This window comes from Oncorhynchus gorbuscha, linkage group LG19, assembly GCF_021184085.1.
Source record: "Oncorhynchus gorbuscha isolate QuinsamMale2020 ecotype Even-year linkage group LG19, OgorEven_v1.0, whole genome shotgun sequence".
Classification (NCBI taxonomy): domain Eukaryota; kingdom Metazoa; phylum Chordata; class Actinopteri; order Salmoniformes; family Salmonidae; genus Oncorhynchus; species Oncorhynchus gorbuscha.
In genome coordinates this window covers 67,165,795-67,180,794 of record NC_060191.1, presented here as the reverse complement: position 1 = coordinate 67,180,794, position 15,000 = coordinate 67,165,795, and the positions used below count along the sequence as shown (strand labels likewise).

The 15,000-nt window shown below is 46.4% G+C and overlaps 1 protein-coding gene across 1 annotated transcript in view; it reads right to left on the bottom strand.

Moving 5' to 3' along the window:
- Nucleotides 1-15,000, bottom strand: part of LOC124005384 (phosphatidylinositol 3,4,5-trisphosphate 5-phosphatase 2A-like) — a 71,691-nt gene that overhangs the window by 14,204 nt on the left and 42,487 nt on the right. Inside the window, 9 exon segments of the mRNA XM_046314585.1 lie at nt 2,091-2,179; nt 2,372-2,471; nt 3,207-3,345; nt 3,515-3,611; nt 3,695-3,812; nt 6,251-6,447; nt 7,795-7,897; nt 11,046-11,152; nt 13,560-13,710. Of these exon segments, the coding sequence (XP_046170541.1) occupies nt 2,091-2,179; nt 2,372-2,471; nt 3,207-3,345; nt 3,515-3,611; nt 3,695-3,812; nt 6,251-6,447; nt 7,795-7,897; nt 11,046-11,152; nt 13,560-13,710 (1,101 nt within the window).

Here is a 15,000-nt window from a genome sequence, read left to right as displayed (position 1 = left end):
GTACTTTGTCCTGAATTTGTTAAAATGCTATTTTAGGCTGAAAAGGGGCAATCAGCGGTTGTCACATCCATTTTCGTACTTCAAAACGTATGATGTGTTCTCATTGATTGTTGAAGAACATACAGCCTTGTGAAAGTATTCGGCGACCTTTTGCCCCATTTCAGGCTTCAAACATAAAGATATAAAACTGTATTTTTTTGTGAAGAATCAACAACAAGTGGGACACAATCATGAAGTGGAACGACATTTATTGGATATTTCAAACTTTTTTAACAAATCAAAAACGGAAAAATTGGGCGTGTAAAATTATTCAGCCCCTTTACTTTCAGTGCAGCAAACTCTCTCCAGAAGTTCAGTGAGGATCTCTGAATGATCCAATGTTGACCTAAATGACTAATGATGATAAATACAATCCACCTGTGTGTAATCAAGTCTCCGTATAAATGCACCTGCACTGTGATTGTCTCAGAGGTCCGTTAAAAATGCAGAGAGCATCATGAAGAACAAGGAACACACCAGGCAGGTCCGAGATACTGTTGTGAAGAAGTTTAAAGCCGGATTTGGATACAAAAAGATTTCCCAAGCTTTAAACATCCCAAGGAGCACTGTACAATAATATTGCTAAATATTGAAATGGAGACCTGGCCGTCCCTCTAAACTTTCAGCTCATACAAGGAGAAGACTGATCAGAGATGCAGCCAAGAGGCCCATGATCACTCTGGATGAACTGCAGAGATCTACAGCTGAGGTGGGAGACTCTGTCCATAGGACAACAATCAGTCGTATATTGCACAAATCTGGCCTTTATGGAAGAGTGGCAAGAAGAAAGCCATTTCTTAAAGATATCCATAAAAAGTGTTGTTTAAAGTTTGCCACAAACCACCTGGGAGACACACCAAACATGTGGAGGAAGGTGCTCTGGTCAGATGAAACCAAAATTGAACTTTTTGGCAACAATGCAAAATGTTATGTTTGGCGTAAAAGCAACACAGCTCATCACCCTGAACACACTATCCCCACTGTCAAACATGGTGGTGGCAGCATCATGGTTTGGGCCTGCTTTTCTTCAGCAGGGACAAGGAAGATGGTTAAAATTGATGGGAAGATGGATGGAGCCAAATACAGGACCATTCTGGAAGAAAACCTGATGGAGTCTGCAAAAGACCTGAGACTGGGATGGAGATTTGTCTTCCAACAAGACAATGATCCAAAACATAAATCAAAATCTACAATGGAATGGTTCAAAAATAAACATATCCAGGTGTTAGAATGGCCAAGTCAAAGTCCAGACCTGAATCCAATCGAGAATCTGTGGAAAGAACTGAAAACTGCTGTTCACAAATGCTCTCCATCCAACCTCACTGAGCTCGAGCTGTTTTGCAAGGAGGAATGGGAAAAAATTCAGTCTCTCGATGTGCCAAACTGATAGAGACATACCCCAAGCAACTTACATCTGTAATCGCAGCAACAGGTGGCGCTACAAAGTATTAACTTAAGGGGGCTGAATAATTTTGCACGCCCAATTTTTCAGTTTTTGATTTGTTAAAAAAGTTTGAAATATCCAATAAATGTCGTTCCACTTCATGATTGTGTCCCAATTGTTGTTGATTCTTCACAAAAAAAATACAATTTTATATCTTTATGTTTGAAGCCTGAAATGTGGCAAAAGGTCGTAAAGTTTAAGGGGGCCGAATACTTTCGCAAGGCACTGTAAGTAAGAAATGTCTCACTTTAACTGTCACACTCCATCAGAACCCAAAATATAAGCTTGTTTTTACTATGTTTGTTCAAGTAAATGTAAACATACACTACATCGCCTCAAAATATGGTTAAAACTATAATGTTGATATCATGGATTGTCAGTCCTTGCATCCACAGCTCTGACTATGGTTTTGAGAGTTTCTCCAGCCTCAGCCTCTTACTGAAACAGGGGAACAAGCTTCTTTATTGTTTCTACTGCTGAATACCACTTTACGGAGTTAGGGGTTTACTCCCCAAAAAGTCTAGAAAATTCACGAGAATAAAGCTCTGTGTGAGAGTGTGTGTGTGTGTGTGTGAGTGAGTGAGTGAGTGAGTGAGTGAGTGTGTACCCCTGTGGCCTTCTGTTTCTGCCACACGTATGTATCTCTAGACCCGCGTTCATAACGGTAGGTGGGTGGGTAGGATATCTCCTCCTCCGCTGTACCAGAGGATACACAAACACACATTACAACAGTCTTTCACAGAGTACAGCAGAGCGCATAGACAATGATGGGAAGGAGTGTGTGTGTGTGTGTGTGTGTGTGTGTGTGTGTGTGTGTGTGTGTGTGTGTGTGTGTGTGTGTGTGTGTGTGTGTGTGTGTGTGTGTGTGTGTGTGTGTGTGTAACTGACCAAAGCGTAGGAACACCTTGTTCTTCTCTCTCTCCTGGTTGAGCTGGTCCACCTTCAGCAGAGGATCAAACTCTTTCCTGTTGATGTAGTCTCAGGAGACAGAGAGAGAGAGACAGAGAGAGACAGAGGGAGACAGAGAGAGACAGAGAGAGACAGAGACAGTGTGAGGAAAAAGAGACAGAGAGAGACAGAAAGCGAGAGAGACAGAGAGAGAAAGCAGAGAGACAGAAAGCGAGACAGAGGAGAGAGACAGAGCGAGAGAGACAGAGAGACAGAAAGAGAGACAGAAAGAGAGACAGAGCGAGACAGAAAGAGAGAGACAGAAAGAGAGAGACAGAGAGACAGAGAGACAGAAAGCGAAGAGACAGAGAGACAGAGAAGAGACAGAGAGAGACAGAGAGAGACAGAGAAAGACAGAAAGAAAGAAAGACAGAGAAAGACAGAGAGACAGAGAAAGACAGAGAGAGAAAGACAGAGAGACACATACAGAGAAAGACAGAAAAGACAGAAAGACAGAGAGACAGAGAAAGACAGAGAAAGAGAAAGACAGAGAAAGAGAAAGACAGAGAAAGACAAAGACAGAGAAAGACAGAGACAGAGAGACAGAGAAAGACAGAGAGACAGAGAAAGACAGAGAGACAGAGAAAGACAGAGAGACAGAGAAAGACAGAGAGAGACAGAGAAAGACAGAGAAAGACAGAGAAAGCGAGAGGGACAGAAAGCGAGACAGAGTGAGAGACAGGGTGTGTGTGCCTGCATCCATGCGTGTGTGTGTGCATGTGTCTCCTTGTGTGTGTGTGTGTGTGTCCATGGGTTTCTGTGTGTGTTATGGTACCTGTATGTCCATGTCCAGCCTGTAGTTGAGGTCTCCCAGCCAGAAGAGGTGTGTGAAGCGTAGAGAGATGTCAAAGGAGCTCAGCTGTTTATCTCCTAGAGAGAGCAGCCGCAGGATATCCAGGTAGTTCTGGTTCCTCCTGCAGGGGTCAGGGAAGGAAGAGTGGTGAAGAGCACCCTATCCCCTGTTTAGTACACTACTTATGACCTCAGTGAGTTTGCTGCTAATATGGAGTCCTGTCAAAATTCAAATAATGAGTCATACTGTATAGTTTTACATTTGAATGCAGAAGAGGAGTGTCTGCGTACCTGCCGATCTTTTCGTTGCCTGATGTCAGGTGACAGTTCACAAAGCCGAAGGAAGTTCCATTAAACATGAAAGACACGCCCACTGCCCCTTTGTTACCTAGCAACAAGAAACAAGAACCATACAGCATGAATATAGTGAATTGTTTGTTAGTGTGAGAGAGTGCGAGAGTGAGATCTTACCCAGCGTATTAGCAATGCCCGTTTTAACACTGGACACTCCCACATGACTGATGCGATTTTCATGTTCCGGTTTCACCAGCACCGCTATCTTGATGTTCCACAGAGTCTGGACCGCGATCTAGAACCCAGGAGAGCAGAACAGAGTAAAACATGGGAGTTAACCTCAGGAGTAAACCCAACCATTCTACCAGGCTGCTTCTCAGATCAAGCTCCTTATCCCCCAATGGGATTATCCCTACCGCCACCTTATCCCCCAATGGGACTATCCCTACCGCCACCTTATCCCCCAATGGGACTATCCCTACTGCCACCTTACCCCCAATGGGACTATCCCTACCGCCACCTTACCCCCAACGGGACCATCCCTACCGCCACCTTATCCCCCAACGGGACCATCCCTACCGCCACCTTATCCCCAACGGGACCATCCCTAACAACTCCTTATCCCCCAACGGGACCATCCCTAACAACACCTTATCCCCCAACGGGAACATCCCTAACAACTCCTTATCCCCCAATGGGACCATCCCTAACAACGCCTTATCCCCCAACGGGACCATCCCTAACAACGCCTTATCCCCCAACGGGACCATCCCTAACAACACCTTATCCCCCAACGGGACCATCCCTAACAACGCCTTATCCCCCAACGGGACCATCCCTAACAACACCTTATCCCCCAACGGGACCATCCCTACCCTTATCCTTATCTTATGCTTTTACACCTGCATTGTTTGCTGTTTGGGGTTTTAGGCTGGGTTTCTGTACAGCACTTTGAGATATCAGCTGATGTACGAAGGGCTATATAAATAAATTTGATTTGATTTGATCCCCCAACGGGACCATCCCTAACAACTCCTTATCCCCCAACGGGACCATCCCTAACAACTCCTTATCCCCCAACGGGACCATCCCTAACAACTCCTTATCCCCCAACTGGACCATCCCTAACAACTCCTTATCCCCCAACGGGACCATCCCTAACAACTCCTTATCCCCCAACTGGACCATCCCTAACAACTCCTTATCCCCCAACTGGACCATCCCTACCGCCACCTTATCCCCAACGGGACCATCCCTACCGCCACCTTATCCCCAACGGGACCATCCCTAACAACGCCTTATCCCCCAACGGGACCATCCCTACCGCCACCTTATCCCCCAACGGGACCATCCCTACCGCCACCTTATCCCCAACGGGACCATCCCTACCGCCACCTTATCCCCAACGGGACCATCCCTACCGCCACCTTATCCCCAACGGGACCATCCCTACCGCCACCTTATCCCCAACGGGACCATCCCTAACAACTCCTTATCCCCCAACGGGACCATCCCTACCGCCACCTTATCCCCAACGGGACCATCCCTAACAACGCCTTATCCCCCAACGGGACCATCCCTACCGCCACCTTATCCCCCAACGGGACCATCCCTACCGCCACCTTATCCCCAACGGGACCATCCCTAACAACACCTTATCCCCCAACGGGACCATCCCTACCGCCACCTTATACCCAACGGGACCATCCCTAACAACTCCTTATCCCCCAACGGGACCATCCCTAACAACGCCTTATCCCCCAACAGGACCATCCCTAACAACGCCTTATCCCCCAACGGGACCATCCCTACCCTTATCCTTATCTTATGCTTTTACACCTGCATTGTTTGCTGTTTGGGGTTTTAGGCTGGGTTTCTGTACAGCACTTTGAGATATCAGCTGATGTACGAAGGGCTATATAAATAAATTTGATTTGATCCCCCAACGGGACCATCCCTAACAACTCCTTATCCCCCAACGGACCATCCCTAACAACTCCTTATCCCCCAACGGGACCATCCCTAACAACTCCTTATCCCCCAACGGGACCATCCCTAACAACTCCTTATCCCCCAACGGGAACATCCCTAACAACGCCTTATCCCCCAACGGGACCATCCCTAACAACTCCTTATCCCCCAACGGGACCATCCCTAACAACACCTTATTCCCCAACAACACCTTATTCCCCAAAGGGAACATCCCTAACAACACCTTATCCCCCAACGGGACCATCCCTAACAACTCCTTATCCCCCAACGGGACCATCCCTAACAACTCCTTATCCCCCAACGGGACCATCCCTAACAACTCCTTATCCCCCAACGGGACCATCCCTAACAACTCCTTATCCCCCAACGGGAACATCCCTAACAACTCCTTATCCCCCAACGGGACCATCCCTAACAACACCTTATTCCCCAACAACACCTTATCCCCCAACGGGACCATCCCTAACAACACCTTATCCCCCAACGGGACCATCCCTAACAACTCCTTATCCCCCAACGGGACCATCCCTAACAACTCCTTATCCCCCAACGGGACCATCCCTAACAACTCCTTATCCCCCAACGGGAATATCCCTAACAACTCCTTATCCCCCAACGGGAATATCCCTAACAACTCCTTATTCCCCAACAACACCTTATTCCCCAAAGGGAACATCCCTAACACCTCATTTCCCAGGTAGTGGACAACTATTGACCAGAGCCCCATTCCGCCTCTCTCACCGGTTTGTAATCCAGCTCTGTGTGTTCTTTGAGTGCGGTGCGGAGTGAGTCGACCCACTCACGGTCACACACAGAGTTCTCCTGCGTTCCGAACACGTAGAGGTCATGAGGAATGGTTACTGTCATCTCATCCAGCGTCTTCCCCAGCCCACGACACAACAGCCAGGAACCCACCGCCTTGGGGGAGGGCACAGAACCTACACACACACACACACACACACACACACACACACACACACACACACACACACACACACACACACACACACACACACACACACACACACACACACACACACACACACACACACACACACACACACACACACACACACACACCACAATTGAAGTGATGGTTTAAAGTTAAGACTTCTAGAACTAATGGAGGTTTGACGGTTATTTGTAGCACGTTGTAGCACGTTGTGAGAGTGTGTGAGTGTGAGAGAGTGAGTGTGATGAGTGAGAGAGTGTGAGAGAGTGAGAGTGAGAGTGAGAGAGTGAGTGTGAGAGAGTGTGTGAGAGAGTGAGTGTGAGAGAGTGAGTGTGAGAGAGTGAGTGTGAGAGTGTGAGTGTGAGAGAGAGTGAGTGTGAGAGAGTGCGAGTGTGAGAGAGTGCGAGTGTGAGAGAGAGTGCGAGTGTGAGAGAGAGTGCGAGTGTGAGAGAGAGTGCGAGTGTGAGAGAGAGTGCGAGTGTGAGAGAGAGTGCGAGTGTGAGAGAGAGTGCGAGTGTGAGAGAGAGTGCGAGTGTGAGAGAGAGTGCGAGTGTGAGAGAGAGTGCGAGTGTGAGAGAGAGTGTGAGAGAGAGTGCGAGTGCGAGAGAGAGTGCGAGTGAGAGAGAGTGCGAGTGTGAGAGAGAGTGCGAGTGTGAGAGAGTGCGAGTGTGAGAGAGAGTGCGAGTGTGAGAGAGTGCGAGTGTGAGAGAGAGTGCGAGTGTGAGAGAGAGTGCGAGTGTGAGAGAGAGTGCGAGTGTGAGAGAGAGTGTGAGAGAGAGTGCGAGTGTGAGAGAGAGTGCGAGTGTGAGAGAGAGTGCGAGTGTGAGAGAGTGCGAGTGTGAGAGAGAGTGCGAGTGCGAGAGAGAGTGCGAGTGCGAGTGAGAGTGCGAGTGCGAGAGAGAGTGCGAGAGAGAGTGCGAGTGCGAGAGAGAGTGCGAGTGCGAGAGAGAGTGCGAGTGCGAGAGAGAGTGCGAGTGCGAGAGAGAGTGCGAGTGCGAGAGAGAGTGCGAGTGCGAGAGAGAGTGCGAGTGCGAGAGAGAGTGCGAGTGCGAGAGAGAGTGCGAGTGTGAGTGCGAGAGAGAGTGAGAGAGAGTGCGAGTGTGAGAGAGAGAGTGCGAGTGCGAGTGCGAGTGAGAGAGAGTGCGAGTGTGAGAGAGAGTGCGAGTGTGAGAGAGAGTGCGAGTGTGAGAGAGATCTGTGAGTGTGAGAGAGATCTGTGAGTGTGAGAGAGATGTGAGAGAGTGTGACTGTGAGAGAGTGTGAGACTGTGAGAGAGTGTGAGTGTGAGAGAGTGTGAGAGTGTGTGAGAGTGTGAGAGTGTGTGAGAGCTCACCCATGTTCCAGGTCCCTATAAAGATGGAGATCATGTCTGGTTCGTCCTGGTTGGAATGTTTGTTCTTCATCAGCTGCAGCAGCTGACAAAATGCCTCCCGCTTCTGATAACACACACAGAGTGCAGTTAGTGTGTGTATAAAATGGAGGATCTGGCGGACTGTATAGTCTTAGGTTTGATATTGGGCAATTCCACGGTAACTGAGTGATGCTGAAAACCCATTTACTTGAAGAACAGTGCAGATTAGAGGTCGACTGATTATGATTTTTCAATGCCGATACCGATTATTGGAGGACCCAAAAAAACCGATGCCGATTATATCGGACGTTTTCATTTTATTTTTATTTGTAATAATGACAATTACAACAATACTGAATGAACACTTTTACTTTAACTTAATATAATACATCAATAAAATCAATTTAGCCTCAAATAAATAATGAAACATGTTCGATTTGGTTTAAATAATGCAAAAACAAAGTGTTGGAGAAGAAAGTAAAAGTGCAATATGTGCCATGTAAAAAAGCTGACGTTTAAGTTCCTTGTTCAGAACATGAGAACATATGAAAGCTGGTGGTTTCTTTTAACATGAGTCTTCAATATTCCCAGGTAAGAAGTTTTAGGTTGTAGTTATTATAGGACTATTTCTCTCTCTACCATTTGTATTTCATATACCTTTGACTATTGGATGTTCTTATAGGCACTTTAGTATTGCCAGTGTAACAGTATAGCTTCCGTCCCTCTCCTCGCCACTACCTGGGCTCGAACCAGGAACACATCGACAACAGCCACCCTCGAAGCGTCGTTACCCATCGCTACACAAAAGCCGCAGCCCTTGCTGAGGAAGGGGAACAATTACTTCAAAGTCTCAGAGCAAGTGACGTCACCGATTGAAACGCTATTAGCGCGCACCCCGCTAACTAGCTAGCCATTTCACATCGGTTACACCAGCCTAATCTCGGGAGTTGATCGGCTTGAAGTCATAAACAGCTCAATGCTTGAAGCACAGTGAAGAGGCAAAACGCACTAAAGTGCTGTTTGAATGAATGATTACGAGCCTGCTGGTGCCTACCACCGCTCAGTCAGACTGCTCTATCAAATCATAGACTTAATTATAACATAATAACAGACAGAAATACAAGCCTTAGGTCATTAATATGTTCAAACTATCATTTCGAAAATAAAACATGTATTCTTTCAGTGAAATACGGAACCGTTCCATATTTTATCTAACGGGTGGCATCCATCAGTCTAAATATTGCTGTTACATTGCACAACCTTCAATGTTATGTCATAATTATGTAAAATTCTGGCAAATTAGTTCGCAACGAGCCAGGTGGCCCAAACTGTTACAACTACCCTGACTCTGCGTGCAATGAACGCAAGAGAAGTGACACAATTTCTCTAGTTTAATATTGCCTGCTAACCTGGATTTCAGGTTATGAAGGTTTAAATAAATATACCTCTGTGTTTTGATTTTAAGAAAGGCATTGATTTTTATGGTTAGGTACAGTCATCCAACAATTGTGCTTTTTTCGCAAATGCGGTTTTGTTAAGTCATCCCCCGTTTGGCGAAGTTGGTCTTCACACAGTTGGCAACGAGCCAGGAGGCCCAAACTGCTGCATCTATCCTGACTCTGTTGCACAGAACCCAAGAGAAGTGACACAATTTCCCTAGTTAAAAGATATTCATGTTAGCAGGCAGGCAATATTAACTAAATATGAGGTTTAAAAATATATACTTGTGTATTGATTTTAAGAAAGGTGTTGATGTTTATGGTGAGGTACACATTGGTGCAACGACTGCTTTTTTCACGAATGCACCCGTTTGGCGAAGTAGGCTGTGATTCAATGATAAATTAACAGGTACGGCATCGATTATATGCAACGCAGGACAAGCTAGATAAACTAGTAATATCATCAACCATGTGTAGTTAACTAGTGATTATATTAAGATTGATTGTTTTTTATAAGATAAGTTTAATGCTAGCTAGCACCTTACCTTGGCTCCTTGCTGCACTCACATAACAGGTGGTCAGCCTGCCACGCAGTCTCCTCGTGGAGTGCAATGTAATCAGACATGAATGGTGTCCAAAAATGCTGATTACCGATTGTTATGAAAACTGTCCTAATTAAATCGGCCATTCCGATTAATCGGTCAATCTCCAGTGCAGATGCAAAGTCTGGTAGCAGAAAGACGACACCAACCGTCACGACACCAACGGCACCAACCGCCACGACACCAACAGCACCAACCGCCACGACAACAACGGCACCAACCGTCAGAACACCATCAGCACCAACCGTCAGAACACCAACCGTCAGGACACCAACAGCACCAACCGTCAGAACACCAACCGTCAGAACACCAACAGCACCAACCGTCAGAACACCAACCGTCACGACACCAACAGCACCAACCGTCACGACACCAACCGTTACGACACCAGCAGCACCAACCGCCACGACACCAACAGCACCAACCGTCACGGCACCAACCATCACGACACCAACGGCACGACACCAACGGCACCAACCGTCACGACACCAACGGCACCAACCGTCACGACACCAACGGCACCAACCGTCACGACACCAACGGCACCAACCATCACGACACCAACGGCACCAACCGTCAGAACACCAACAGCACCAACCGTCAGAACACCAACAGCACCAACCGTCAGAACACCAACAGCACCAACCGTCAGAACACCAACAGCACCAACCGTCAGAACACCAACAGCACCAACCGTCAGAACACCAACAGCACCAACCGTCAGAACACCAACAGCACCAACCGTCAGAACACCATCAGCACCAACTGTCAGAACACCATCAGCACCAACCGTCAGAACACCAACGGCACCAACCGTCAGAACACCAACAGCACCAACCGTCAGAACACCAACAGCACCAACCGTCTTGCATCTACACTGTTCATCAAGTAAAGGAGCTTTGGTTTTTCAGTGGAAACTGTTAAAGGTCGTCCTTGTACATAGAGTTGTATGATTTGTTTAACTTCGCAGTCATTAGTTTTATTTTGACATACATCTTTTAAAGAGACAAATCTGACTCCCAGCATCACTCCGTTACAGTGGAATTGCCATATTGTTTAATGCGTTTCTTCACAGCCTTTCGTACAATGTGTCTGCGAGATAAACCACAATGTGAATATGTAAACAAATATTTACTAGAATATGTAAATATGCATGCCCCGAGATGCTTCCTTGAGGTGTGTGTGTGTGTACCTTAGCACTGGCGAAGATGAAGTCTTTCCTCTGGCTCTTCTCCTTGTCCTTCTCAAACACGATGCCCAGCTTGTTCTGAACACGTTGAGACTTGATCAGCTGACGGACTGAGGGAGAGAAACACGGAGAGAAACAACGAGTGAGTGAGAGAGAGTAGTGTGTGTGTGTGTGTGTGTGTGTGTGTGTGTGTGTGTGTGTGTGTGTGTGTGTGTGTGTGTGTGTGTGTGTGAGGCTGCACCCTTGTCGTGTGTATGTGTGCATATATATATATATATATATATATATATATATATATATATATATATATATATATATATATATATATATATATATATATAATTATTATTAACGACATTTATTGGATATTTCAAACTTCTTTAACAAATCAAAAACTGAAAAATTGGGCGTGCAAAAGTATTCAGCCCCTTTAAGTTAATACTTTGTAGCGCCACCTGTTGCTGCGATTACAGCTGGAAGTCACTTGGGGTATGTCTCTATCAGTTTTGCACATCGAGAGACTGAATTTTTTTCCCATTCCTCCTTGCAAAACAGCTCGAGCTCAGTGAGGTTGGATGGAGAGCATTTGTGAACAGCAGTTTTCAGTTCTTTCCACAGATTCTCGATTGGATTCAGGTCTGGACTTTGACTTTGACATTCTAACACCTGGATATGTTTATTTTTGAACCATTCCATTGTAGATTTTGATTTATGTTTTGGATCATTGTCTTGTTGGAAGACAAATCTCCGTCCCAGTCTCAGGTCTTTTGCAGACTCCATCAGGTTTTCTTCCAGAATGGTCCTGTATTTGGCTCCATCCATCTTCCCATCAATTTTAACCATATTCCCTGTCCCTGCTGAAGAAAAGCAGGCCCAAACCATGATGCTACCACCACCATGTTTGACAGTGGGGATGGTGTGTTCAGGGTGATGAGCTGTGTTGCTTTTACGCCAAACATAACGTTTTGCATTGTTGCCAAAAAGTTCAATTTTGGTTTCATCTGACCAGAGCACCTTCTTCCACATGTTTGGTGTGTCTCCCAGGTGGTTTGTGGCAAACTTTAAACCACACTTTTTATGGATATCTTTAAGAAATGGCTTTCTTCTTGCCACTCTCCCATAAAGACCAGCTTTGTGCAATATACGACTGATTGTTGTCCTATGGACAGACTCTCCCACCTCAGCTGTAGATCTCTGCAGTTCATCCAGAGTGATCATGGGCCTCTTGGCTACATCTCTGATCAGTCTTCTCCTTGTATGAGCTGAAAGTTTAGAGGGACGGCCAGGTCTTGGTAGATTTGCAGTGGTCTGATACTCCTTCCATTTCAATATTATCGCTTGCACAGTGCTCCTTGGGATGTTTAAAGCTTGGGAAATCTTTTTGTATCCAAATCCGGCTTTAAACTTCTTCACAACAGTATCTCGGACCTGCCTGGTGTGTTCCTTGTTCTTCATGATGCTCTCTGCATTTTTAACGGACCTCTGAGACTATCACAGTGCAGGTGCATTTATATCGAGACTTGATTACACACAGGTAGATTGTATTTATCATCATTAGTCATCGAGGTCAACATTGGATCATTCAGAGATCCTCACTGAACTTCTGGAGAGAGTTTGCTGCACTGAAAGTAAAGGGGCTGAATAATTTTGCACGCCCAATTTTTCCGTTTTTGATTTGTTAAAAAAGTTTGAAATATCCAATAAATGTCGTTCCACTTCATGATTGTGTCCCACTTGTTGTTGATTCTTCACACAAAAAAATCGGGCCCTCATACCATCCTCATGGAGTCTGTTTCTGACCGTTTGAGCAGACATGCACATTTGTGGCCTGCTGGAGGTCATTTTGCAGGGCTCTGGCAGTGCTCCTCCTGCTCCTCCTTGCACAAAGGCAGAGGTAGCGGTCCTGCTGCTGGGTTGTTGCCCTCCTACGGCCTCCTCCACATCTCCTGATGTACTGGCCTGTCTCCTGGTAGCGCCTTCATGCTCTGGACACTACGCTGACAGACACAGCAAACCTTCTTGCCATAGCTCGCATTGATGTGCCATCCTGGATGAGCTGCACTACCTGAGCCACTTGTGTGGGTTGTAGATGCCGTCTCATGCTACCACTAGAGTGAAAGCACCGCCAGCATTCAAAAGTGACCAAAACATCAGCCAGGAAGCATAGGAACTGAGAACTGGTCTGTGGTCCCCACCTGCAGAACCACTCCTTTATTGGGGGTGTCTTGCTAATTGCCTATAATTTCCACCTGTTGTCTATTCCATTCGCACAACAGCATGTGAAATGTATTGTCAATCAGTGTTGCTTCCTAAGTGGACAGTTTGATTTCACAGAAGTGTGATTGACTTGGAGTTACATTGTGTTGTTTAAGTGTTCCCTTTATTTTTTTGAACAGTGTACGCACGCACGCACGCACGCACACACACACACACACACACACACACACACACACACACACACACACACACACACACACACACACACACACACACACACACGCGCGCGCGCGTCCTCACTCTTGTGGTGTGTGAAGGTGTTCCAGTCCTCCTGGTTGTCCTTCATCTTCTTCATCACCACAAGCATCCCTCCCTCCACGTCCACAGACAGACTGTGCTTCTGACTCTTCCCTATTTTAGTCAGGTCTGCCAGGTACACATCCAACTTCACCTGGAGGGGACAGACAGACAGAGGGGTTACAAAACACATACAACTTCACCTGGAGGGGACAGACAGACAGAGGGGTTACAAAACAGACAGATACACACACGGACGGACACAGAGACAGACGAAACAAATATCTGAATTCATTACCCACATAATAAACTTCAGCCTAAGAGATGCAAGGTGTCACCACCAGGGGGAGTCAGCGGGTTGACACACAGTCAGGTCCACAAGTTCACTAAACTATCCTGCATGTCGGCAATAGCATTCCACGTCAACAATCTCATCTGGGTCCTCAGTGAAATGTATCCTACATCTTTTAGTATAAATAACAATAAAAAGGCAACAACTTCACAGAGCTCAGTGCAGCTACAGTATAGCTCTCTCTGGAAACACCCCTTCCACCTGCATCTTACTCATCTCACCAACACACTTCTTCCCTGCAAACAGGAAGTGGCTAAAAAGGAGGTGAACACACACACACACCAGACCCCAACACACACACACTGAAGTGTACAGCAAGTGTGAAATCATCTTGCGTTTCCACTCAACCGCTGTATAAACCACACAGGGGAGTGTAGGTGACTGACTGGTAATCTGTGTCTGCTGCCTCCCCAGTCTAGTGTCGTCAGACAGACATGTCTATTGGGCCGTGATCAACAACATAGCTCAAGCAGTAGGAAGCTCTCTCATCCATTTATATGGCGATGATACAGTGTTAAACACTCTCTGCCTTTAACCCTCCAAAACAAAAGGTCATGTGATTTGGTAAGAAGAATGCCCCTCTCCCTACAGCTGTGATTATTACCACTGAGGGTTTAAAGCTCGAGGTTTTCACCTCATACAAGTAGATGTTACACTGTCCTTCTCTTAGCACATACCAAAGCTGCAGGCTAAAGTTAAATCTAGACTTGGTTTCCTCTTATCGTAATCGCTCCTCGTTCACCCCAGCTGCCAAACTAACCCTGGTTCAGATGACCATCCTAACCATGCTAGATTACAGAGATGTTTTTATTTTTATTTTACCTTTATTTAACCAGGCAAGTCAGTTAAGAACATATTCTTATTTTCAATGACGGCCTGGGAACAGTGGGTTAACTGCCTGTTCAGGGGCAGAACGACAGATTTGTACCTTGTCAAGCTCGGGGGTTTGAACTCGCAACCTTCAGGTTCCTAGTCCAACGCTCTAACCACTAGGCTACGCTGCCGCCCCATGTAATTTATACATCGTCAGGTCAGGGTGCTCTCGAGTGGCTAGATGTTCTTTACCATTCGGCCATCAGATTTGCCACCAAT